The 26,865-nt window shown below is 30.0% G+C and overlaps 8 protein-coding genes across 8 annotated transcripts; 4 read left to right on the top strand and 4 right to left on the bottom strand.

Moving 5' to 3' along the window:
- Positions 1-588, top strand: GO595_007825 (DDE superfamily endonuclease containing protein; the record flags this gene model as incomplete). Its single annotated transcript, XM_067921331.1, has 1 exon — positions 1-588. The coding sequence occupies one exon, from the start codon at positions 1-3 to the stop codon at positions 586-588; it is 588 nt and encodes a 195-aa protein (XP_067772055.1).
- A 5,980-nt stretch (positions 589-6,568) lies between these two features.
- Positions 6,569-9,988, bottom strand: GO595_007824 (structural maintenance of chromosomes protein 3; the record flags this gene model as incomplete). The annotated part of the gene is made up of 1 exon (XM_067921330.1): positions 6,569-9,988. One exon carries the CDS (start codon positions 9,986-9,988, stop codon positions 6,569-6,571), a length of 3,420 nt encoding a protein of 1,139 aa, XP_067772054.1.
- Positions 9,989-11,717: 1,729 nt separating this feature from the next.
- On the top strand, positions 11,718-14,966 carry GO595_007823 (facilitator of iron transport 1-like; the record flags this gene model as incomplete). Its single annotated transcript, XM_067921329.1, has 1 exon — positions 11,718-14,966. One exon carries the CDS (start codon positions 11,718-11,720, stop codon positions 14,964-14,966), a length of 3,249 nt encoding a protein of 1,082 aa, XP_067772053.1.
- A 455-nt stretch (positions 14,967-15,421) lies between these two features.
- GO595_007822 (uncharacterized protein) lies at positions 15,422-15,997 on the bottom strand (the record flags this gene model as incomplete). Its single annotated transcript, XM_067921328.1, has 1 exon — positions 15,422-15,997. The coding sequence occupies one exon, from the start codon at positions 15,995-15,997 to the stop codon at positions 15,422-15,424; it is 576 nt and encodes a 191-aa protein (XP_067772052.1).
- Positions 15,998-18,891: 2,894 nt separating this feature from the next.
- Positions 18,892-20,073, top strand: GO595_007821 (NAD-dependent malic enzyme; the record flags this gene model as incomplete). The annotated part of the gene is made up of 1 exon (XM_067921327.1): positions 18,892-20,073. The coding sequence occupies one exon, from the start codon at positions 18,892-18,894 to the stop codon at positions 20,071-20,073; it is 1,182 nt and encodes a 393-aa protein (XP_067772051.1).
- Positions 20,074-23,200: 3,127 nt separating this feature from the next.
- Positions 23,201-25,431, bottom strand: GO595_007820 (AGC family protein kinase; the record flags this gene model as incomplete). The annotated part of the gene is made up of 2 exons (XM_067921326.1): positions 23,201-23,564; positions 24,545-25,431. The coding sequence occupies 2 exons, from the start codon at positions 25,429-25,431 to the stop codon at positions 23,201-23,203; spliced, it is 1,251 nt and encodes a 416-aa protein (XP_067772050.1).
- Positions 25,432-25,595: 164 nt separating this feature from the next.
- On the bottom strand, positions 25,596-25,934 carry GO595_007819 (uncharacterized protein; the record flags this gene model as incomplete). Its single annotated transcript, XM_067921324.1, has 1 exon — positions 25,596-25,934. One exon carries the CDS (start codon positions 25,932-25,934, stop codon positions 25,596-25,598), a length of 339 nt encoding a protein of 112 aa, XP_067772049.1.
- A 496-nt stretch (positions 25,935-26,430) lies between these two features.
- Positions 26,431-26,760, top strand: GO595_007818 (family 20 glycosylhydrolase; the record flags this gene model as incomplete). Its single annotated transcript, XM_067921323.1, has 1 exon — positions 26,431-26,760. One exon carries the CDS (start codon positions 26,431-26,433, stop codon positions 26,758-26,760), a length of 330 nt encoding a protein of 109 aa, XP_067772048.1.
- Positions 26,761-26,865: the final 105 nt, after the last annotated feature.

Genomic DNA, 26,865 nt, shown 5'->3' with positions numbered 1-26,865 from the left:
ATGAAAAGAAACAATTTCTCCTTGAGGAAACCACATGTTTCTCGGAGAGGACAATTAAAGGTAGAAGAAGTTGATCATTTTTTGAAGACGCTTAGTGATGCAATAGAACAATATGGTTCAGATAATGTATTCAACATGGATGATACATCAGTTAGGATTGCATATTATCCTGACAAGATCATTGGAGTTGTTGGTTCTGATTCAGTTCATGTTGATACGAATCTAAATTCAAAAGAAAATTTCACTGCTATCATGACATGTACGAGAAACAAGCTATATCCACCAATAATATATGCAAAAGGCAAGACAGAGAAATGTACTAAGAAGTTTAAGCTCAAAGAAAATAACATCATTGAACACTATGTTTGGCGTTCTGATTATGGATGGACTGATGAAGATGTTATGAAGAGATATCTTTACTCTCTCCATGAAATTCATCCTTGTGTTCTTGTTCTAGATTCATTTAGAGCACATATCACAGGAAACGTACTCCAATTGCTCGGGATTTGGGAATCACTATTATCCAAGTTCCAGCAAATGGAACAGGAAAATATCAACCCCTCGATAGGCGAATATTTGGGATCGTAAAATCAAGGTTAAGAAAAGATCTCGGGAAAAGAAATAATGAATGTGCGAAAAATAGGTGGTCTGTAGCATTAAAATGTCTACTCATTGCATGGAATTCAATTACCAAAGAAGCGCTTGAATCTGCATGGTCAATTCCTGGTTTACTCGAAGAGAATCCTGTTGTTCCACGTGATGATAACGAATTTGAGTATCTGATATAAGAAGAAAACTAATCACCAAAAATTAAAGAGTAAATTGTGTAGAATATGTATCCCAAAAACAATATAAAATTCCATCAGATAAGTAAAAAAATCTTTTTTTTATATGCTCAATTTTTGATAATTTCTAGCAAAATAGAGAATGAATAATATCATTTTAATCTGCACAAATAGGGATTATTTCGGTATAATTGAATTAATCATATCTTGTACCATATTGAGAAAACGATTCTTAAAAATTAAAAAAAATTGATGAATAAATTAAAATTCAAATTTTTATTATAAAATTCATTCCTACATATTTTTTTTGACAAAATATTATCTCAACACTTGCTGATGTAGGTCTGAAAGATATAATTTTTTTTGCTAGAGCGTATAAGACAGGCATTTAATCTTTTTGTGATTCCCACCACTGAACAATATCCACTACATTCTCATTGTTTGATGCGATCATTTTATCAGTTACATTTTGATATCTGGTATCGATAATTTGACCCCTTCTCACGAATTGGTTATTACTATTATTTACCTTACTGAATGCTTCAGGATATTTTACGAATAAATAGTTCATAAATTTAAATTAAGATTTTTAAAATGATTTAGTAAATCTTCCTCAGGAAATAAAATTTGCTGAAAATTAAGAACTTAATTCAATAAAACACCAATCAATAAATTATACAGACAATTATGTTTTTGGTATTTTAAGATTTTATCAAAATAAGTCCTTTTTTGAATATTTCTGCTGCTATTTCGAACCCATGTAGAACTGGGAGAACTCAAGTATCGCGAAAAATATTTTTACTCGTTTTGAACAAATTAATATCATATTATGTCGATAATATATTCATCGATTAAAATGAAATTCAAAAAAAAGTTTCCCCAATATAACAATATTATTATTGATGAAATAAAGTATACACGAATTTAAAAACATTATTGTAATTAATTTTTTTTTTATTCATATATTTCTTCATTAGGCTTTTAAAATATCACATATTTTATTTCGGATTTTTCATTGAATATAGTAGTCGTTTTCATAGTTTCGCAAATGCTCTGCATAAGTTGATTCATAATAGCTGAATATTTTATTACTTTCGCCATATTAAAATCAAATTTTTCATGGAGAAATTAAAAAAAATTGTCAACAATATTTTTTTTCATCGTTTTAATATATTCGATGTACTGATTATGATAAATTGAACTTCGATTAAAATTGTTTGATTCCCAATTGCAATTGCTAAATGAAATGGGGAAAATGATAAAGGTTATTTGGAATTGATATCTAAAATTTCGGGTTAAATATTTTCATCATATAATGCAATTTTTGTTTCAAATATTGTATATTCAATGACAATGCATTGTTTTGCTTTTTTAATTTCAGAATTTTGTTTTTTAGACGCTGTATTTCAAGATTTGCAAGTTTTATTTCGTTCGTGATAAATATACTCAAAATAAACGGTTATTGGCAAAAAGCTATGATATAGTAAAGCTCAGTTCATAACCCTCAGGACAAACTTTTTCTAATTTAACTCAAAAGCATTCAAAAGTGTTTCAACCTTCCTGCATAAGAATTGAATGTTATTCAACGGTTCAGATGAGAATTTTTGTTTCAAATCATTAGCTTGTTCGATGGTCGAAACTTAAGTTTTATTGTTAAATATGAAATGGTTTTGGCATCTGTGCCATTTTTAACAGTTTTTGAGGTACAATTTAATATGTACTTCATTTGAATTGGTTTTCACTAATAGATAAAAATATTAAATGGATTCTTCTACAAATCGTTCAATTCCTATCTTATCTTCAATTTTTTGTAAAATGTAATTGTTTCCATCTTCGATGGATTTCTTGTATAATGAAATAAGGTTTTTTTTTCCGTTGAGGCTTTCGCCTTTCATAATTATACAAGATTTGAATCTCGCATCGAAAGAATTAATCAGCAAATTAATAGTACTAATTGCAATATTGTCCCAAACTTCAGATGCAGCAAGATAGAGGCCTTCTGCATTGTTAATTTTTTGGGTTTGTAGCCTGGATTTAGAGATCGCTCAACAGATCTCAATGTGATTGAGATCTGGTGAAGATGATGGCCATTTTGAGTCATCTGCAAGTAAGGTAGCCCTTCCATATAAAAAGAGTTTTGTAGTCTTTGCTTTGTGCGGGCTGGCCCCGTCCTGCTGGAATATGTAACCTTTTGGACCAAATCTGTCATTGAGTTTTTCAAAGATTTGGTTTTCTGCCAGCGATTTTTGATACTTTTCAGCATTTAAATTTCCATCAATTTTCACTAATTTTTTCTCAAAATTCTTGCCGATACAGGCTCAAACCATAATTTTAATGGGGTACCCCTATTTATCATAAAACTGCTCATCAAAATCGAGTAAAGGATGAACACGAACTTTTTTTCTAGAGGGTTCTATCTGAAATAATCGATTCATCGAAAAAAACTCAAGGTAATAAGTAGTAGAAAGTCAGAGGGATCTCTCGAGCGAAACTGATTCAATATTGTTTTTGCTTGTCTGATAGTTTTTCTTTTGATTGCTGATATTTTGTCCTGAAACCAAGAGAATTGGCAATTCTACTAACAGTAGATTCAGACATTTAAAAATCATATGTGTATATTTGTAATATGAGGGCTTTTAATGATATTCATCATGAGAACAAGTTGATATCTGAATTGAGATAATGTATCATATTAAAATTGAGTTAATCCCCATTTTTCATTATTCGTAAAATTCTTGATACTGATGATTTTGAAACATTTGATATATTTGCATTTTCCCATGTTGATAAGCCAGCACCAGCATTGAATGCTACTTGTTATTGTTTTTGCAGATTTATTTTATTATTATTTCGCATTAGAATGATATTCAAACATTGCACTATAATACAAAATATATACATAATATAAGAGATTACATAAATCATTCAATTTTTTTTTTTTTTTTTTTTGCTTAATTTCGAATATTCAAATCTTATTCAAATTATCAGAATACCGGATATAAATTTCAGTATGAATAAAGCTATTTTAAGGAATGTTATATTAATAGCTCGTATTCAATTATTTTAGCTATTCATTGAGATAAAGCAACACAAACAATAAACGTTCTCGGTATTCAATTTGGTTAACCAGTACTATCCATGTTCAATTAAGATATCACAATTATCAAAATAAATTGTAGCTATGTTGGATATTGCCCAAAAAATTGTTTCTGGGTCATCTCTTTCAAGATTCAACATCATACTCTTAACTCCAATGAAGAATTCACTGAATGCATCAATAATACGCAAGTCACTTATCGATAGAAATGGAACATTTTATTAATAAAACTTTTCTTATTTTTCGCTCAATATTTCTGATAATTTTCAATAATTTCACGACTTCAATGGCTTCAGAGAATAAATCTGATGAAGAGTTCCTATCGTCTATACATACATTCAAAATATGGTTACAACAAGGAAAAATATTGATACCTTTACATGTCCCTATAACATTGCTTCCGCAATAACTACATTGAAATGAAATTTTTTTTATATATTGTAATAGTTTATTGTGTCCGTAACATAATGAGATATAACATCTTTTGTCCTTTGAATGACATTGGGAACGATCAAATTCAATAAAAACATTGCATCACATGATGAAGCTGTAATGGCTAGAAAATTATGTTGAAATTTGAATCATTCATCAAAATATATTGTTAAATACTGATATTCCGTGAAAATTTTCTTGATTGAAATCTTTTGCACAACCGAGAAAATTACTGTGAGCACACAAACAGTGGATATTGTAAAAAAATTCTATATCATGTGCCTGCTGGTCATTCCGTTCCAGTTCCCCTCGATAGTGTTCGTGCACACGCCATCTTTGCTCTTGAACTCAACGGAGTGATTCACTGTTTGATGGCTCAGGTTCATGTTATGATACACGTTAAGTTCCTGCATAGCAATCGGATATGCTTTCCAGCAATCGCTATAGATGATAGATCCTGGCTCAATAATAAACTCATGTATAATGCTTTTGATTGTATCCTTGTCTCTGCTCGTCACTGTTGTTGCAAAGATTCTTTTTTCAGCTGTTCTTTCAACAGTTTCTACTACCCAAACACCTTCCACGTGATGACCTTTGAAGTACTTTCTTTTTCCAAATTTTGATTCATCGATTTCCACAATAACTCCTTCACCTCCTATTTTTTGGGTGTTGATTAACGATCATTTGTTTAACAAGCTCATCCAAGCGCATCACCAGTTCAGTGATTGTGTGTTCTGAATGGTGCAACATTTGAACCATATTTTGAGTACTTGTTTTGAGTAACCAAAAATATGCTATCTTCAGTATTTATTTTACTTCTAAGTGACAATTTTCGAAAATACGAAAGTACCTTTTTTAACGCTATATCTTGTATTGCATCCTTTTTGTGTGCACCTTTTAATTAGATAATTTGGAAAACCAAATGATCCACACTTTGGACATGGCTTGTTGAGATCTATGACACCAATTAGGGACAGGTATTGAAGGGCGATTTCTTCATTTTGAGTTATTGCTTGAATCTCATCAAGAGATGGAAAACCCTCTATCATTTTGAATAGTGAAGTTAACGTTAAAAACTATAAATTTTTCGAATATTTTATACTAAAACTTGTTTTATGCGAGCGCAGTATGAACCCTTGATTGATTGCTTTACTTTTGTTGTAGAGATTTCCAAATTATTGTAAATCGATTTTCTGTAAATTACATCAAAAGCAAATAAATTTGTAAGATCTAGATTGTCAACCAGACTTAAATATTGGTTGTTAAATAAAATAAATTTTATAATCTGTTTTTGTGTTGCTAAATTACATTATCTAATTTTTTGTGTTTTCTGAGACAATGATCAAATATAGTGCTATAGTCTGTACACAGATATTTCGTACAGATTTCGCAAAATGAAATTATCCGAACATTGTCTTTGTAAAGTTTATATATTTCGTTATTTTTTTCAAATACTACTGCGTGATCAATACCTCTTTCATCTGGTAATTGTAATTCTCCCACGATCATTGTACTATTCATCGTGGTAAAGTAAATTGATATTGTGCACATTGAATTAATGCGAAGCGTTTTTACTTGCCTTTCAAAAAAATTATTTTCAATTCACATTCACATTCAATTTTTTATATAACATTTTTATTCTGAACACTTTTTGAATATAACATTTTCAAAATATTTTATGATCCAACTTTTTCAAATATTTGGTTGAATACGGTTTTGAAATATAAAAAGAAACCAATTTTTGTAAGATTATTCAAAAAGTAACATCACAAAACTCGAGATTTTTATTAATTGGTTATTCAAAATTTTGAAACATATTTCAATTTAGCTTTATGCAAATTGTAAACCTTGGGTTTTTGTTTGTCAATTGAATAAGAAACCTTGGCCCAGGTCCCTTTGTCACTTTTGATCATCTTGGCCAAGGTACCCCATCAGGGGCCTGGGCCATTGGACCGTGGTCCCTCATTAATGACCTGGGCCAAGGTACCTAGGCCACAGTGCCAAGATTTGTTGTCACTTTTGGGCCATTGGCCCAGTTGCTTCCAACCCTAGACATAAATTAACGACATATTATAAAATTTTTGAGTTTTTTGCGACCATTTAGAATTTTTTTGCGACTGTTTTGATTTTTTTCGTAACCGTCTCGAAAATGCTGTATTAAAATTAAAGATTTTATGTCGAATTTGCCCTTTTTACACAATTGAAAATAAAATTATTTCAAACATTTTATTAAACAACAAAACAAGATCAACAATTATGTATTCTTTGTTATATAATCTTCAGCTTCATCTTTTGTGACCATTTTAACTTTACTCTGTGAATGTTCAGGAATTACTGCGAAGAACTTATCACTTATCAACATCAAATCTCTTCTATGAGTTGCATAAACGAACTGCACAGCATTTTCTTTATTTAATTCGATGTTTGACATATTATCAATGAAGTTTGCCAATTTAATTCGATGTTCTTCATCTAAATCGGAATCAATTTCATCGAAGAAATAAAACGGACTCGGATCCATTTGTTGTATTGCAAATAACAAAGAAATTGCAACAATTGTTCTTTCTCCTCCGCTCATTTCTTCCAAATTTTTTCCGTCGACTTCAATTCCAATACCAACAATAGTTGTCGATTCTTCTTCATCATTATAAAAATTGTCATCAAGTTTTTGTTTCTTTAATATAATATTTGCATTTTTGCCTTCAAGAATTTGATAAATCTTAGAGAAGTTTTCTGATACTTTATTAATCGATTCAAGAATAGCATTTTCTTTTTGTTGATCAAGTTTAGCGATTAATGAAGTAATTGATTCTTCACCATCGATAATTTCTTTTTGTCGATCATGTAATTCTTTACGTTTATTGTTAAATTGATGAAATTGATCATAAGCCTTTTTATTAACATGTCGATAACTTTGTAATTCTGTGTTAATGTTATCCATTTCTTCCATTAGTTGTGTATATGATTTATTTTTATATTCATTAGCTTCTTCTTCAGGATATGGTAATATTGAAGATATTTTTTGTATGATATTATCTTTTTTCTCTTGATTAAGTGATAATTGTTTATTAAAATCTTGAATAATTTTTTGTTCTGTTGATATCTTTTTACGTGTTGAATTTTCTAATTTTTTAATATGCTCAAAATCTTTTTCAAGATTTTGTAGTTCTTGTTGAAGAAGATTTAATGTTTCTTCTGATTCATTTGATTGTTGTGTATTAATTTCATCTTCGTTTTCTATTGATTGAAGTTCTTGAATTGTTTCTTCAATTTGATTTTTTAATTTAAATGAATCAAGTTCTTCTTTATCTTTCGTAAGTTTCTTGATTTGTGGAATAATATTATCATTAATTTCACATTTAATTTGTTGTGTTTGAAGCATTTTCATTGTATATTCAATTGATATGTTTGAAATTCTTTCTCGAATTTCTTTAATTTCATCTTCGCTTAAATTGTTTTCATTTTCTTTTTCAAGAATTAAATTTTCTTTTTGACGTAATGAAAAAAGCATTTTCTCTTTTGAATTTAACATTTCGTTTTCATTTTGTAACTGATTATTTAATTTAGAAATTTTGTTTTGAATATTATTAATTTCATTTTGTATTGATTTTATTTTACTTTCAATCTTAAATTGATCGGAACTTTTTTGCGTAATTATTTTATTTATTTCTGATTGATTATTTTCTATTTCTTCGATTTCTTCATTAGTTTTTCTTAATGTTTCATCTAATTCATTTAATTCTAATTTATAATGTTCGATTTTTCTTTTTGATTTACAAATAGATCGATTTAAAGGTATATAACCACCTATTAAAGGTCCACTTGAATATATTAAATCGCCTACAAGTGTAACACAATTAATATTATTTGTTGTTGATATATCTGATGCAACATTAATTGTAGAACAAAGTGCATAAGATCCAAATAAATAATCAATAACTGGAATATACTTCTCTTCACATCTAATTTCTTCACATAAAGAACAATATTGTTCTGTCCTTTCTATTTCTTTACGATTTGATCTTAATTTGTTTAATGCGATAATACTAATTCGTCCATCAGAATATCTAATTAAATGTTCTAATATATCACTTGCTTCGATATCATCTTCAACTATAAGATAAAAAAGTTTTCCTTTAGCAACTGCATCAATTGATAAATCAAGAGATTCATCAAATTCTAATATATCTATTACTTGTGGTGGTGGTTGTTCATTTCTTTCTTGATAATATTTTCGAATATATTGCATAGCTTTTGAGACTGATGAACTCATTAAATGCTCATAATCTTGTTGCGCTTTGAATGTTTTGCTTGAATATCCTCTTTGTTGAATTTTGATTTGATTATCTAATTTCCAAAGTTCTTTTTTTCGGTTCATTGAATTTATTCTATCGTTCTGTAAACTTTTCAATTCTTCTTTGATAATTTGATATTGTTCTTTTTGTTGATTTTGCTGTTCTTCTAAATCAGAGACTTGTTGATTTAAATTATCTAATTCATATTCATATTCGCTTACATGAGATCTTGATAATTCTTTTTCAATGTTTTGAATTTGTTGATGTACTTCATCAATTGCATTTGACTTTGATGGAATTAAAGCTTCAAGCTTCATTTTTTCTGTTAACAAATTATCACATTCTTGTGTATATTCATTGTATATATTTTCTTTTCTTTGTTTTTTTGAATTTAATTTTTCTAATTGATTAGAAACTTTTGAAAAATTTTGATCTGAATCTTGCTTTTTCTTTGTTAAAGTTTCCATTTTAAACTGCATGCGCGTTTTCCTTTTAATTAATTTCTCTTTTTTGTGTTCGCGTTGATTTTGTTCCAATAAAATTTGTTTTTGAATTTCTTTTTTTTCATTAATATTTTGCTCAATTTCTGTTCTTTGGTTTGATATGTTTTCAAGTTCTTCTCTGAGTTTATCAATAACAGAATTTTCTTGTGTGATTTGATTTTCGATGTTTAAAATGGTTTTATCGGTATTTGATCGATCTATATCATAGACACAGTATTCTAAAGCTTTACGTTTTCGATCAAGTTGGTTATAACTCCGAAGTTCTTCGGCTTCTTCTTGAAGTTGATCAAGTCTTTCTTCAATTTCGGTGATCGATTGTTGGATTTTCTCTTTTCTAATACTGGCTTCGCCCATCATTTTGATGGATTCTTCACGTTGTTCATCATAAAAACGGATCCCAGTAACATCATATAATAATTGAAGACGAGCATCTTCTTTCATTTCTGATATTGCTTTAACTGCGCCTTGCTTGATAATAAAGAGACCTGATTTTAATGAGATTCGAGCAATTTCAAATAAATTTACCATATCTTGTCTAGTAATATGTTTCTTATTAACAAAAAGCTCATCTTTTTTATGCCCAATAGACCTTCTAATTGAGACTTCATCACTTTCAATTTGGAATCTTCTTGACGTATTATCAAATGTAAGTTCAACGAATCCTGTTAAACTTCCTGTGTGTAAAAGGGTCCCTCTGTCGTGAGGTTGAATATGCGCAAAATCTTCAAGAAGAACAAATTCGATTGCATTGAAGAAAGTTGATTTTCCACTACCATTTAATCCAAAAATACAGTTTTTTTGACAAGAAAAATCCCCAAATACTACAGTATCACCAAATGCTTTGAAGCCAGAAATCGTAACTCTCTTCAGATACATAATTATATTAAGCGCCAAAAATTATAAACGTCTGCTTATTCATTTTTGCTTAAAAAAAACTAAATGAATCAGAAATATTAATGTTTTTTTTTACTAAACTATCTCTATATTGGATGTAATTGTATCCACATATTTTAGGGAATAAATAGTTTAAATTTGAAGCTCTGAGGAATAAAAAGATTGTTTTGAATTAATAAACGGTCATGACCGTTTACGTATCGATAAAATTTTTATTTTTCATTTGGTTAATAGCTTAATTTTTATCGAATACTTGTAAAAATCATATAATTATTTTAAAAATTAATATAATTTTGAAAAATTATTTTTAAAATATTGTTAAAATGATTTTTTATTTAACTTTTCCTCCATGTTTTGTAATTATGTCAATAAGTTCTTGATTATTAAGTTCATATGCAATTAGAAGAGCATTAAAAAATAGTTCGAATAAATTTCTAATATTATTTTGAAATAGTTAATTATCAAAATAAATTTTAAATAAAGATATCAAATGTCTTTGATATTGACATCGATTCCTTCTTGTTCAAGAAGTAATTTTACAATTTCAATATGTTCTGTTTGACAAGCATACATAAGTGCAGTTCTAAACAAATCAAATAATTTCCATGTGTTATTTTAGAATTCCAAAAATATAAAATAAACAGGAAATCAAATGTATAAATACCCTGAAAGTTGATATCAACTCCTTCTTGTTGAAGAAGTAATTTAACTATTTCTATGTTACCTGATCCCGAAGCTGAAATAATTGCCATTCCAAATATTTTGATTTAATATAATACAATAATATGAAACATAAAATTATATAAATAAATTCTAAACAATTAAATTAAAAACCTTTCCAACATTCTTCAATTCCCTTTTTTTCAAGAAGTAATTTGACTATTTCTATATCACCTCCTGAAGATGCTGCTGTAAGTGCTGATTTTTATATTATGTTTAAATTACAAACATAAGTTTTAAATATAAAATCATCAAAGCAAAACATCACATTATATTAATAATCATTGGTGTCAAATATTTGAATATCTTTTCTAGCTAAAAGTAATTTAACGATTTCAATATTACCTTTCTTACAAGCCATCATTAATATTGCTGTAAAAAAAATATTGAAATACTATCAAATTTTTTAAATAAACACAAAACTAAAAATATAATCATCATAAGCGTTAACATTGATTAAATCTTGTTCAAGAAGAATTTTAACAACTCAATAAATTATTAGATGTTTCGAATCCCTATCGGCATGACCACAAAAGTTTTCACAAAAACCGAAAAACCGCGACATGACAACGATAAATAAAATTGTGAAAAAATATCCATATCGTTCAAGACAACAAAATTTGTATTCAAAGCCTTAATTCTTCTGATAGTGGTTTACTTAGCAAATTTTTACTTAATAACAGTAACAATTTTTTATCTATCGAAATAGCCTGAAATCTTTAATTTCCAACTTTGATCTTTTACATATTTATTTACTGAAAACTGAAAACATTATCTTCATACATCTATATCACTTTTTCTATTGTCTAAACATTTTCTCACAATTTCCCTTATCGTTTTTCGCCGATCAAAATGTCGCGGTTTTTTATCCGAACTGATATAAACCGTTGCAACGAATTCTTTCCGGTAACTGTGTGGGGCCTTTTGAATGGAATCAATACGTTTTGAAATTTTGTCCGAGTTTTTGAATGGGAACTGTCATTTTGACAAAATGCTGTTTTTGCTTATCAGTACTTGCTTATCAATAACTACTATCACATGGGATGAGCTCGAAAACAGAACTCCTCAAGAAGTTTGCTCAAAATATAATACTCTCCACGTACGAACAGCTACAACTTGTCATATTCCAAGTGAAGATGAATGTGGTGTAGGAACCCAAACAGAGGAAGATAAAAAAGACGCACTTAATTACATGAACTTCTACCGTTATGCATGTGGTCTTGGAGAATTAGTTCAATCGACAGATGCAGAAGTCATCCAAGAACAAATGGAAGCATGCACAATTATGGAGGCTAATGACCTGTTTAGTCATTATCTTGATGATACAAGTCTTGCCTGCTGGACTTCTGGTGGTCAAAGCGGAGCTCGAAATTCAAATATTTTTTGGTCTAGTGGAGCTGCCTGTGGTTCAAGATCCATCGACTCTTACATGGATGACTCAGATGTTGAAAGTTGCGGACACAGAAGATGGCTTTTGCTTCCAACCTTAAGCCAACTTGCGCAAGGTGTAAATGGCCATTACTCCGCAACAAGAGTTATGAGCTTTGATAGGACAGGAACGTCATCACCCAAGTTCATTGCTTATCCTCCACCAGGCGCATTTCCAGTTAATTTGATTCCAAATGTTTGGACTTTCAGTAGACAGTGGGACCCAAGCTCTACCACAGCGCACAACATGCCATCAGATTCTCAGGTTTCTCTGACATATGATGATCAAACTATAACTTGCACCATTGAAATAGATACAGAAAACACAGCAATGTACTCAGGTGCCGTCAAATTCCAACCTGCTACAAAGCCAACTGCTGGACAAACAGTCAAAGTTGTTATTACAAGTGTTTCGCTTGACACTGAATGGAGGTACAGCTTTGTGGCTTCCGACTGTAGTTCAATAGTAATTGAACCATCAACAGAAGAAGTCGAATCGTCAACCCAAGCAGAATCATCAACAGTAGCTGAAACATCAACAGAAGAAGTAGAATCATCAACAGAAGAAGTAGAATCATCAACAGAAGAAGTAGAATCATCAACACAAGTTGAATCCTCAACTGAAGAAGTTGAATCATCAACAGTAGCTGAAACATCGACAGAAGAAGTAGAGTCATCAACACAAGTTGAATCATCAACAGAAGAAGTTGAATCATCAACTGAAGAAGTAGAATCATCAACAGTAGCTGAAACATCAACTGAAGAAGCTGAGTCATCCAGTGAAGTTGTTGAAACATCAACTGAAGAAGTAGAATCATCCACACAAGTCGAATCGTCAACCGAAGTTGTTGAATCATCCAGTGAAGTTGTTGAAACATCAACTGAAGAAGCTGAGTCATCCAGTGAAGAAGTAGAATCATCCACACAAGTTGAAACATCAACTGAAGAAGCTGAGTCATCCAGTGAAGAAGTAGAGTCATCCACACAAGTTGAATCATCAACAGAAGAATACGAATCATCCACAGTCATTGAGCCAACTCCAGTCGAGTCATCCAGCGAAGCAGTTGAATCGTCGACACAAGTTGAACCATCGACTGAAGTTATTGAGACGCCCACGGAAGAAGAGACAACATCTCAAACGGAGCCCTCTAGTGAGATTGTTGAGCCGACGTCAACACCAGAGCCCACACCTTCTCCTCAGCCCACCCCCGTATCTGACGAACATTTAGATATATATTACCGATCTGCACAAGGGAATGAAAGTGATTCCACAACAGTTTATCTCAGCACATTCCAAAACTTCACATTATCATCATATCCAACAGTTAAATCAGTGACAGTACACATTGGCGCGCATATGACATCGAATGATTATCTTAAACTCGAAGGACTTCGTAATGCTACTGACATAACATATGTTTCACTTACAACAACCAGATACGACTGTTACATTGATATTAATTCTCTTATAACAACAACAACAAATATCAAGAAACTTAAATTCGATACAGTTAATGTTAATTTAATTAATTATGAAACAATTACTACAACAACGAAACTTAACATCGAATCATTACATCTCATTGAGTCAACAATTGCAAACTATGAACAATTCAAACACTTAGACATGACACAACTTAAAGAAATCGAATATTCGAATTATGAAATGTTATTACGATTTGAAGAATTAAATCAACAAACGATTAGTAACATTACATTTACTGATGAAATCACAGAAGTCATTTTAACTAATAACAACATTTCCTTTATAACAAAAGGACAACAAAGTTCAGAATCAATAACAAAACAACGTGAACAAATACATATTAAATCAAAGACATCATTTACATTAGATATATCTAATATTAATCAAATCGATACCATATTACAACTTGAACTTGTTTCAAAAGATCAAAGAATATCAATACCAGCGAATCCAATGCCTGAGAATTTACCTATTGAAATCATTGTCAATGAAAATGGGTTAAGTCTAGACATACCAAACACTAATATTATACCATTTAACATCACTGGACATGGACAAATCTCATTACTTGATTCATTTATATCTCATACATTTACAAAACAAATCAGTGCATTTGGTGATATTTCATTTAGACTTCATGATGGAATTAAAGATGTTAAAATCAATCAATTAAACATGAACGATGTCTCGTCAGTATCTTTAGCTGATCCAATATTATTATCAGATACCGAAACCCAAAACATCGAAATTACTGAACTTAATATTCCAACAAATGTAATTGCGACAATCTCTGATTCGATCATAAAAACAATGAATATGAATAATGGTTATGTTATCCTTAAGAACTCAATTACATTTAATGACAAAATTACTATCGAATATGGTAACAATGAAAATGATTACACACAAAGTTTAATGCAGTTAAATGACGTTTCTTCATTTAATTATAATGCAACAGAATTCGTAATGAGTCGAAAAGGAGAAAATTTGCCCGATAACATATTGATAATGGCCGCTTCTTCTTCTTCAGCATTTACTATCGATAAGTGTAATGATGTTAAGGCAACAATGAGAGATGATGACGGAGAACTAAATATGTTCAACAGATATTCATTCGAATGCAAACAAGAAAATGATCAAATTTCGTTGAACGCAAAGAAGAACATCGGATATTTGTACATAGCAGTGATACCGGCAGCAGCGGTGCTCGTAATCATTATCATTGTAATTATTGTCGTCGTCGCTGTGAAGAAGAAGAACAAGGCAAAGCCGTCATCGAAAGACAATTCAAATGATAACGTCGCAAAGGATTTGTTCTATCTCTAATTAATTAATTAATAAATATACCATTCAATCGCTGTAATTTGTGGAAAAGTAATCGATTTTAGGTGACAATCGAAGTGGAAATAGAAGTTTAAGATATTTCGAATCTCACGTCCACAGCGCCTAATTTGCATGTAATGTATATCACAGAATTAGCACATGCGGATCTTATGGGCAAAGTTAAAATGAAGTTTTCTATATTTGGAAGGCGAGCTTTTGATTTTTCATCTGCAAATGATACCGTTCACAATTTCGCAAACCGAAACATTGCACTCAAATTATAATGATAGAATTCGCCAACGTGTGGGTAAGTGATTCGTGCGATACATTTCTTCATTGGCTAAATTTAACAAAGTGCAACACGTTGTAATGTTTTATGATTTTGATCTCGAAATTATGAAACGAAAAAGATTTGGATAAATGAAATAAAAATAATTTTTACACAAATACAGAAGGATTTAAAGTTTCTCGGGAATGCCTATCTCTATTTTCTCTGGAAGAGAGTTGAAGATCTTTTTGATGACTTTCTTAATACGGTTAAAAGCAATAAGAAAGATTGGTCCTAAATGTGAGAAATTACTGTCAATGGTAAATTTGAGGGTTGGAGGTTCCTCAAATCTGATAAATGTCTTCTCACCATGGTTTAATTCGATTTTTAATGATATTTGGAATGAAGATAGAAGAGCTCGACAGCGTATATTTAATGGCGCGTCTGTGAAAAAGGTTCCCATGTGCCTTGCAACAATTGTCTGTTTTGGTAAAACACTGCAAGAGTTTGCATTTATGTCAAGTGAAACTTCAAGTTCGGCATTTCCTTCATATCTAAAAACAAGTGATAAAATCTGTTCGTTATAGTGTAATGATGTAATTTTTGATATGGCAATGTGTGGAGGTTGATCACCTAAAAATAATTTGTTAAATTTTATTTTTGATTTTAGCATTGGGTTAACACCTTCTGGTATGGACTCAACAATTTCCTGAAGCTTCTCCATTATAATTGGTGTAAGTGCAACCCAATCAATTTGGAGCGACATACAAAATCTTTCTGACCAAGTAACAATTCAATGCATTACAAAAACGTTAATAGGCAAAAATTAAAATTTAAACAATTGCCAAATACAACTATGAAAGTAACATTTATTCCAATCACGCTATCAAATAGTAAGTATCATGCGTCATTAGTAGTTAACATATTGAATTAAGTATCAATTTGATCTTACATTCAAAGTATATTAGATATAAATCTCTTTACAAAATAAAATCCTGGCATTACACATGACAAAAAAAACAAATGAATTTTAATTAAAATGTATTTTAAGTGTCTTTCTGCAATATTTTATAACGGTCGCTATTGTACGTTTTGTTTTCTAAATGGAGAAAAAAAATAAAACTGTAGAAGAACTTTTTGGATATTTAGATTCTGTCGAATCCACTCTAGAAAAAGAGAGTAAAATTCCTGATCTTTCTCAAGCAGAATTATTACATAGCCAAGTTAAATCAAAAATTACATCATTAGAACAAACAATTGCTAAAACAAAACAGGATGAAAATGCATTACGTGCTGAATACCAAACGTATATTGAACAATCTCAAAAAGAAAAAAATAAAATAAAATCTCTATATATCCATAAATTATCAGTACAAAAACAAAAATATGAAGAAGTTCTCAAGCGCCATCAATCAATGGTTGATCAGTTAATTCAAGAAAAAGAAACATTAGCACAAGAATGCACCAAAATGCAAAAACGAATAAAGATATCTCGTGAAGAATCAGCTCGAAGAGAAAAAGAACTTCAAGATTCCACTGCTCGTCAAATTGCACAACAACGTGAAAATGCCATTGCGCAAGAAAAAGCTCGGCAAGCAAAAATTCTTGAGCAAAAGATTAAAGAAATCAAAGAAAATACAATTCGAGGTCTTGAGCCCGAAATCCAAAATCTTATTGACAAGCATAAACGCGAGCTTGAACAAATCAAATCCGAATATGACTTCTCACTTCAGACAGCGCGTTCTGAATACCAACAAAATTTGGAACATGAAAAAGAACGAATTTTACAACAGTTCCAAACCGAAAAACAGATTGAAATCGAAGCCGTCGAAAACCGTTACCAACGGCAGCTTGAACGTGAACGAAAAATTCATCAAGAAGAATATGAAGAAATCACACAAAAAATCAAAAACATTGAAAAAGAGAAATTTAACATTACACAAAGTAAAAATAATGAAAATGAAATTCTTTTAAAAGAATCATCTGAACGATATCAATCTGAAATTAATAAACTTAAAATAAAACATCAAAAAGAAATTGATGAATATGAAAAACGTATTAAAGAAACAATTGAAGAAACAAGAAAAGAAACGCTTGGGACTTTTAAATTTAAAGAAGAAGAAATGCGAAAATCGATTGAGAACGAACTTAAAGAAAAGAACAAAAAGAAATTGGAAATTGTAATACAAAAACTTGAAGAAGATATTAATACTGAAAAGAAAAACATTGTTAATGAATATGAAACTAAAATAAAACATTTACAAATATCATTAAACAAAATGAAAATTTCGAAAGATAACGAAAACAAAAAATTCGAAATGAAAATAAAAGAATTACAAAAAGAAATCGAAGATGAGAAACATTTAAATGAACAATTAAAAGAAGAAAACAGAAAAATATTAAAAGACTCAGAAAGATATTTAAGTTTAAAGGAAGAAAAAGAAAAAGAAATCGAAGAAAAAGAAAACGAAATGAAAAAAATACAAAAAAATTATAAAGAAAAAGAAAATAATATTAAAAACACATTAAATGAAGAAATAAAACAAAATGAAAAGCAAATAAAAAATATAATGGATGAAAAAAGAAAACAAAAAGAAGAATTCGAATTGCAAATCGAAAATTTGAAGAATTCGCATCAAAATGAAATAGAAAATATATCAAAGAAAGTTAAGGATTTGATCGAAAGTAAAGAACAAACAATAAAAGTGTTAAATGAGAAATTGTTGATTGCTCAAAATAGACTTATTGAAATAGATAAAATATTTAATAATCAGAAAAAAACAATAATCGAAAAAAAGAGACAAAAATAACTATGAAATGTTGAATTAAATAAATGTTTTGTGTTTTTGGTAGTAATTTTTTTATGAAAATGTTTTCGTGAGATTATCAAATTTTTAAAATGTATTTAATGAAAACATAACAAATAATAATAAACAATAATTTTTCTGATTGACTTTTTTTATGTAAATATCATACGTTAAAATGTTTTTTATGAGAAATATCAATACGATTTCAAAACTTAGAACAAAAAGAGTATTCATTATTCGAAAATTGTTTTGTATTGTTAAAAAGCATAATACCCAATAAACTTTTCTCAGAAAAAACACTATAATTATGTGTTTTAAGAGGCAAAAAACCATAAAATTTTGAAGAAACATACTTGATGCAAAAGCTAATTTTTGAAATAAAATAATATAATATTATATTATGCCAATATTGGCTGTTTAGAGAAAACTTTTTATGATATGACAAAATTGACATGTTATTTGAAAATCAAAAAAAGTTTAAAAAATAGTTCTAATGGAAATATTTGAAATACAGTCACAAGAATCTAATAACATATCGAAAGCGTATTGGTTTAATGAAAAAAAAGGTATATTTACGTTTTTGCGAGTCAATCAACGAATGATCTCCAAACGGTTATTTCATGAAAATGATGGAAAGTGACAATTTGTGAATCTCTATCGGCATGACCAAAAGGGTGGCCCGAACTTTCAAACATTTGAAATGTGATGTGAAAATAACTCTCAAATTTTCATGTTTTACAACACATTTGAATTGTAAAAGGTGTTTTTTTCATTAAAATCGAAGCAGTTTATTGAATTAATTCTGAGCAAACGATAAAATTCATATCGTTATTTGTTCAGATCACTTTGATTCATGACGAATTACGCCCAAGAATCACTTAAGCTTCATCAAAAGCTCAGAGGCAAGCTTGAAATAGTTTGTCGTGCCCCAGTTACAAACAAAGAAGAATTATCACTTGCTTATACACCAGGTGTTGCCCAACCATGTCTTGAAATCCAAAAGAATGTCGATCTTTCTTATGAATTAACACGTAGGTGGAATACAGTTGCCGTTGTTACAGACGGTACAGCTGTTCTTGGCTTAGGTGATATCGGACCAGAAGCAGGAATGCCAGTTATGGAAGGAAAATGCGTTCTTTTCAAGTCCTTTGGTGACGTTGACGCTATTCCACTTTGCATCCGTTCCAAGAATGTCGATGATATTTGCCGCACCGTTGAATTATTAGCTGGTTCCTTCGGTGGTATCAACCTCGAAGATATCAGTGCTCCACGTTGCTTCGAAATTGAACGTCGTCTTAAGCAAACTTGCGACATTCCAATCTATCATGATGACCAACATGGTACAGCAGTTGTTACACTTGCTGCTCTTACAAACGCCCTTCGTATCGTCGGCAAGAAGATCGAAGATATCAAAGTTGTCACATCTGGAGCTGGTGCAGCAGGTATTGCTATCATCAAACTTTTGATTGCTCGTGGTCTTAATCCAAAGAACGTCATCATGACCGACCGTATGGGTGCTATCTATGAAGGCCGTGAAGGTCTTAACCCAGAGAAGGAAGAAATCGCCAAGATCACAAACTCCGGAAAACTTTCTGGTTCTCTTGCCGATGTCCTTAAGGGCGCTGATGTCTTCATTGGTGTTTCTGCTCCAAAGACAGTCACTAAGGAAATGGTTAAGTCAATGGCACCAAATGCAGTTCTCTTCCCAATGGCTAACCCAACACCAGAAATCATGCCAAACGAAGCCCTTGAAGCTGGAGCTGCTGTTGTTGGCACAGGACGTTCTGATTTCCCCAACCAAATCAACAACGTTCTTGCATTCCCAGCCATCTTCCGTGGCGCACTCGATGTTCGTGCTAAGGATATCAATGATGAAATGAACATTGCTGCTGCTAATGCAATTGCTGACCTTGTTTCCCCAGAAGAACTCAACAAGGATTACATCTTACCTAAGCCATTCGACCCACGTGTTAAGGATGCTGTCAGCAAGGCCGTCGCTGAAGCAGCACGCAAGTCTGGCGTTGCTAGGATTTAAATAATGCTAAAGAGTACAACTTTTTGAATTGTTTACATTTTTTCGATTGAAATTGTGATTCATAACGATAGAGTTGAATTCAATGGGAAATCATCGTATTCATATTCAAAAACTGGAGCGTTTGGAAGCATTGGCAGTGCAAATAAAAACAGCACAAATGCAAATGTGTTGTTGCTAAATTTTATAGTTAGTGTTAAAATTTCAAATGTGAAAATAATAAAAGTTTTATTTGTGCGAAGAGAAGATTAGCATAAAAGCAGGTTACCCACGTGCTTAACGCATGTAAGGATAAATTCAATAATCATTCCAACAAAAATTACAATTCCAATGATGGTAATCACCATGCCTTTTGAAGCAGTTGGTGTTGCGATTGAGAAAACGCCCAAATATGCCTGTGGAATCTCACTGTTGTTTGCTTTGATAAATGATGATTTATGGAAAACAGCATTATGCGTTTTCTTTTCTAATGGAATCTTTATGCCAATGTCAAAGTATGTAAAGCTGCCTTCGATTTCCAGTTTCGCTTCTTCTTCTTTGCATTTGTTACCAATTCCTGAGATGTTTGTTATTAAAGATGAAGAAGGACATAATACTTTATAATCATCAAAACTAGAATGTATTTTTGATAAGTCAAAACCCAGTTCATCAAAGTCTTTAAAGTTAATTGTTAGATTTTTTTTGTCAGTATTAAAAGCATTTGAATAACGGTGTTGAACTAGGTCGCCTTCAAGAATGTTCAATGTAATATTATATCCAAGCATATTATGGATAATTCTAAATGAATAAGAAAGATCATCTTTAACATTTGATATATCCAAAACAAAGTTTTCTATAGAAGAAAGTGATTGATTTGTTTCATTAGTAACAATATATGTATTATTATCTTCGAGAGAAGGTGTGAAAGGAATTGCAATCAAATGTTTAATGCTTTGATCAGTAAATTCATCATTAGACCAATAAACAGCACCAACTATTATAAGAATTGCGGAAACAAGACTTACTACAATGATTTGCACGCATATAGGATCCAACCTCATGTTGTTCCAAGAAGAAGGATTTACTTCAAATTTGAAAGCAACCTTCTTTTTTCGGTTTGGTTCAAATTGCTTAAATGTAACTTTTTGAACTCATTTACGGTGATTTTTTTTTGTTGTGTTGTGAAAAAGTGGTGCTTTTTAATTCAATTTTTTTGACTGTACGCTGAATTTGAACAGAAATTTCTGGGAATAGTTGTGCAAATTTTAGTCATTTGAGCTTGAATGTTCAAACTTTCTTATATTTATAAGAACTGGCTCTGCAGAACAGTTTGTTAAAAATACGAATACTTTTACACGATATATTTTTATAAGGAATGTCAATTTATTATGTATTAAAATACCAATGATCACAGTATCTTCTTGAAAAATTGATTGAATATATTTTAATTGATCATTGTAAGTGAGAATAAAAAAATTTTAATAATATATTAAAATCTAAAAAGAAATTCAAAAATGAATTTAAGAAGGAGTTAATCCAAATGAAATTAAAAAAATAATTAGAAATGATGAAATAGATAACTTCAAAAAAATATAATCATAAACAAATTTTGATTTTCGCAAAATTATTGAACCATCACTTTATGAAAGATGTTCATTTATTAATAAAAACAATGTAATATTAAATGATAATGCATCATTTTTTGGTTCAATGAATTGTTTAAAATATTTTCTTACATATGGTTCTAATGATGAAAATTCAGATAAATATACAGTTGAAAGTGGAAATGAAGAAATCATTCATTTGTGTGTGAGCAAAATCATTCATCATTTAAATACATATGAAGCAGGTATTAAATTCTATCGAAATGATATCTTTAATTCCCTTTTGAAAATAACATTGAACATCTTGATTATTTAGAATGGGAATGTATTAAGAATTCTAATTATGAAATTTTATCATATTTAATTGAAAAAGGTATGAAAATCGTTAGTTTGATATTGCAGTAAAAAATAAATCTTTTTCTTATTAAATATATTCCTCAACACAGTGAAATTCCAAAATATCTTTTATGAGAATCCTTTTATTCAAAAAATACTGAACTTGTAAATTGGAACAAAAAGGAGATGATATTTTAATGACGCATACATAAATTTGTTTTATTTGAAATTTTTTTAAATATTTTTTGATTTCAAAATAACATTTGGAATTTATTTAAATTGTATTAATATTTATTCATTTTATTTAAAACAGCACTTCACTATCTAGCATTCACTGATATAATTAAATTACTTCTATAACATAGATGAGATAATATTGATACAACATAATTATTTTTGATTTCAAAATATGTTTGGAAAATATTTAAATTATTTTGAAATGCACTTATTTCGGCAAACAAAAAAGATTATACAGAAATTGTTAAATTACTTAATATCCTACACTATAACTGAAATATTCATAATATTTAATGCCAAACTGTTTTTTATCTTCATTTTCATTCCTTTTTTAAGAAATGCTTAATAAATATGAACAACATAATCTTTATGATGAGAATGATAATATATGCTTAAAAGAAGAACACCCTTTAAATACAAACTTTCTATATTTTAGACAGATTTTGGAATTATAATGATTGAATAATTTTAACACCTCCAAAATCATATTTTTCTATTTTATTTATTATATTTGGAAGATGAATTATTGCAAAATTATTAAAATATTTTAATTTGAATGTCTTTACATGAATAGTATTTATAGTTCTCGAAATACTGTAGAAATGATAAACTTTTCTACAAATAAAATGATAAAGGACATCAATTGGCTGATCTTTTTTCATTAAAAATTAGTTTTTTTTCTCTGTCTTCTAATTTGGTTTACAAATGTAATGTGCTATTTTCTTAGTTTTCTATATTAAAAAAAAGAAAATGTATTTAAAGATTAATTTTTAAGAGATATATTCAAGAAAATATTACAATCATATGTTTAAAGTAAAAAATTATTAATAGTTGTTTTATAATAAGATGATTGATCATTATATCAAATACAAAATTATGATTTTGGAAAATAACTAGAAGAGCCTCTCCGTAACAAAGAAATAATATTATATCAGAAAAAAAACTTAAAAAAGAAAGTATAATTATTTGATTATTTAGTGTATACATGCACCTTTGTTATCACTTGTTCCAACAGACTTTCCACAATTGCATGAATGAAATCCGGTTGATGATGGAAGAATTATTTTGAATGTTGAACTGAATTTATTGGATGTAAAATCGAGGACTCCACCACGAATGAAAAAGAGTGTTTTGTCACTGATGATTACAGAAGCACCATGATTTTCGAATACATGGTCACCTTTTTTTGGCTTTGATTCAAAGTCAAAATCATATTGAAATCCAGCACAACCACCTTCTTTGAGGCCTATTCTCAGATAACGGTTCTCAAAATCACCCATAAGAAGATTCTTTACTTGTTTTGCAGCAGCTTCGGTAATATCGAAAGCTTTTGATGCCCTTCTAAAGAACGAGCTAAGCATTTATATGCATCCAAACAGACATAGTCAAAAAGAGCTGTACGGATTGCAATCAGAATTACCGTTTACGAGGGGAATTTTCAATACTTAAAATTTTAGTAAACAATTTTAAATAGGTCGGAACCAAAATAACTCAATCATCTTGTCTTTGCATTACTTTATTGTAAAATGTGAAGTTTTTTTTGATTAATCTTTAAGGTGAATATCTACAAAAAGAAATTAATTTCTTTTTAGCATACGTATGTTATGGTTTCATATGAAATTATAACAATTTCTCGAAAACTTTTTTTACAAACAAAAACAAATATTTATTTATTCAAACAAAACAAAACCGCAACAAAAAGAGATAGAACCACTAGGAAGAAGCTGTTATTTGGGAACAACAAATAAATAATTCCAAAATAAAGAGGAAACAAAAACATAACAAATGGATTCTTAGCAGAAGAAATAGTTAAAATTAAGCTAAACGCAAAATGTATCATTCTTATGTACATTGGATTAATCACGAAACATGCAGCCGATATCAACAATAACATTTGGAATTTATTCCTTAAAATCATTTTTATCCAATTTTTCGCATAAATTCGCTTATTTTTATTCTTATTCCCATCAAATGTTATTGGAATCGATCTTTTAAATACAGTTTTTTGATTTAAATCATTTAAATCATTATTCCTTGCTTTATCCGAAGATAAAAGATGTTCAATGCCTAAAGATTTGATATAACTTTTCACAATTTGGTTATTCAATAACTCATTAATCGAAATCCTTTGCGAAGGATTTTTTCTTAACATAAGTTTCATTAGATCATAAACCTCATGTGGTGATTTGTTTATAGGTATCTTACAATTCTCAATCAAATCATTAATCGATGAAAAAGATCTCAAAAGTTGTTCACCATTTCTTTCTTTAAATGGATTAACACCATAGAATAAAGTACAAAATATAACACCAAGTGACCATATGTCACTTTGGAATGAATGATGATGGATATATCGTCCATCAGAAGATTGCTCAAGAAGTTCAGGAGCCATCGTCTCTATCGTGCCGGTTGCGCCGGTTCTTTCTGAGGGATAACCGTTTTGATTTGATGCTTCTGTTGAAGTTCCAAAATCTGAAAGAACAAAGCGATATGGCAATGGATTATTACCATCTTCTTTGAATACAAGAATATTGGAAAGCTTGAGGTCACGATGAATGACTCCAAATTGATGCAAATGTTGCAAAGCAAGTGCAATATTAAGAAATATTTGCCACCGAGCATGGTATGGGAGATTAGGTGTTTTCTGTAAATAACTTTCAAGATTTCCGATTTTAGAATATTCCATAAGAATAAATAAGCATGGAACTTTGGGACCAATTATGGCAGGTTGCCAGTTCTCAACCCAACAATGATAATAAGAAAGTATGAGTGGATGAGATGGTGTAGATAAACGAGAAAGAAATTTGACTTCGGATAATGCTCTTCTAAGACGTGAAAATTCACCAAAAGGAACAACTTTAACAGCATAATCGGCAAGAACAATTCCTGCAAGTTGATGACGTACATGATATACTGAGCTAAATCCGCCACTTCCAATCTTTTCCCGAAATGGAAAAAATTTATCGAAATAACCATCTAATAAAAAATCATTTAATGATGAATATGCATCATTTAACCGAAGGAACATTTCTTCAAGAATATCAAAATAATGTGATGATGCCCATAAACTTGAATTTGAAACTGAATATTGAGGAACTAAGGCTCTAACCCTATGTAAACTTGGGTTATAAAGGATTACGGTTTGATCTTCGGCTCTGAATACAACGTTCCAATTTTGCTGGGCGAATGGAACTATTTCATTCATAAATACATTAACGGTTTTTCGAAATAGAAAAACATTTTTTTCATGAAATGGGCAAAACAGCTCTAGTTAGCTGGAATGATTAAATTAATAGCACCAAGAACTGTAATTAAATAATTTTTCAAAAGAACAAATCAAAAAAAAAAAAATGATGAATGAAAAACAGTTTATTGATTTGAGAAAAACATAGAGAGAAGAATTGGATCCATTTGTTGAATTTCATCTGGGTCTAGGAGTGCATCAGGATAAAAAGGTGGTTCATCTTCTTTTGGAGTTTGTGTTAAATCCTTTTTCATCCAACTTGGAACAGACTTGTAAAGTTCTTCAATGATTTTCAAACACTCATCATCGCTGACTCCAAGAGCCCGTTTGATTGGTGGCATTGCATTTTGTATAAACGATTCGTATCTTTTATCTTCACTATGTGTTTTTTCGTTTTCTGGTGAACGTACAGGGCTTTGCTGTGAATTAAATATTGTTCCGCCGATGTTCTGACCAAAGAACATATGTTGTCACTTTTATTATAGATGACATGCCATCTGAAAAATTTTTACCGCATTCGATCATATGAACTCATTTTAAAGCAACATTTGAAACTTGCAAGTTCTCCAGAGGTTTCTATTGAGGAAAATAAGCCAAAAGTAAATATATATGTTTTGTCTAGAATTAATAATTATTCTTAAAGAATGAATTCATCACGAGAAAAACACAAAATAATATTATACTCAAGCATAAGTTCATTTAGATATAAAAAAATACTAAGAAGAATCACATGTAATTCTTGCCAAATGCAAACTTTTTTTGAAATTCATTCAATTTTGAATGAGAATTTTGCTGACTAAAAAGTGTGAGGTAAAATGATCGGTTTTATGTTCAATTTTTACGGGTTCTGGCAAATTGACTAAATCAGTGATGTGAAAAAGTGGAACAGCGATATTTCAATCGACGATCAATAATTTCTGTTCAATTTTCCAATAAAAGTTTTGTCACTTCATTTCTAATATGTTAGGTTGGAAATCAGGTGAAACAACACCAGAATGGGCAAAGAAGAAGTGGGATATCTCTAGTGCTGTTAAGTCTAATGGTACATATGAAATCACTTTCAGATATACACATGGAAAGCATAGACTCGATATGAAGGATGTAAAAGTTACATGCGATGGTAAGAGTCAAGGAAAGGATAAACATGAAGGAACAACTGGTGCACATCACACTAACAACGTTTACAGGATTACTGTTGATAAATACAAAGCACCGGTCATGTTAAAAGCTAAAGTAAGAAGTGATGGTGGCAATGACTCAAACGGAAACATTTTAATACGTAAGGTTTAAGTAAACAAATCTTACCAACATTTTCACTAATATGTAAATGTGATATTTTTACATTACAAAAAAATTCTGCAAATAAATAATCAAATAAAAATACTCAATTAAATA

Source organism: Histomonas meleagridis (genome assembly GCF_020186115.1).
Source record: "Histomonas meleagridis strain 2922-C6/04-10x chromosome Unknown contig_59, whole genome shotgun sequence".
NCBI lineage: Eukaryota > Parabasalia > Tritrichomonadida > Dientamoebidae > Histomonas > Histomonas meleagridis.
The sequence above is the reverse complement of the archived record's forward strand: the minus strand, read 5'-3'. Positions and strand labels throughout refer to the sequence as shown.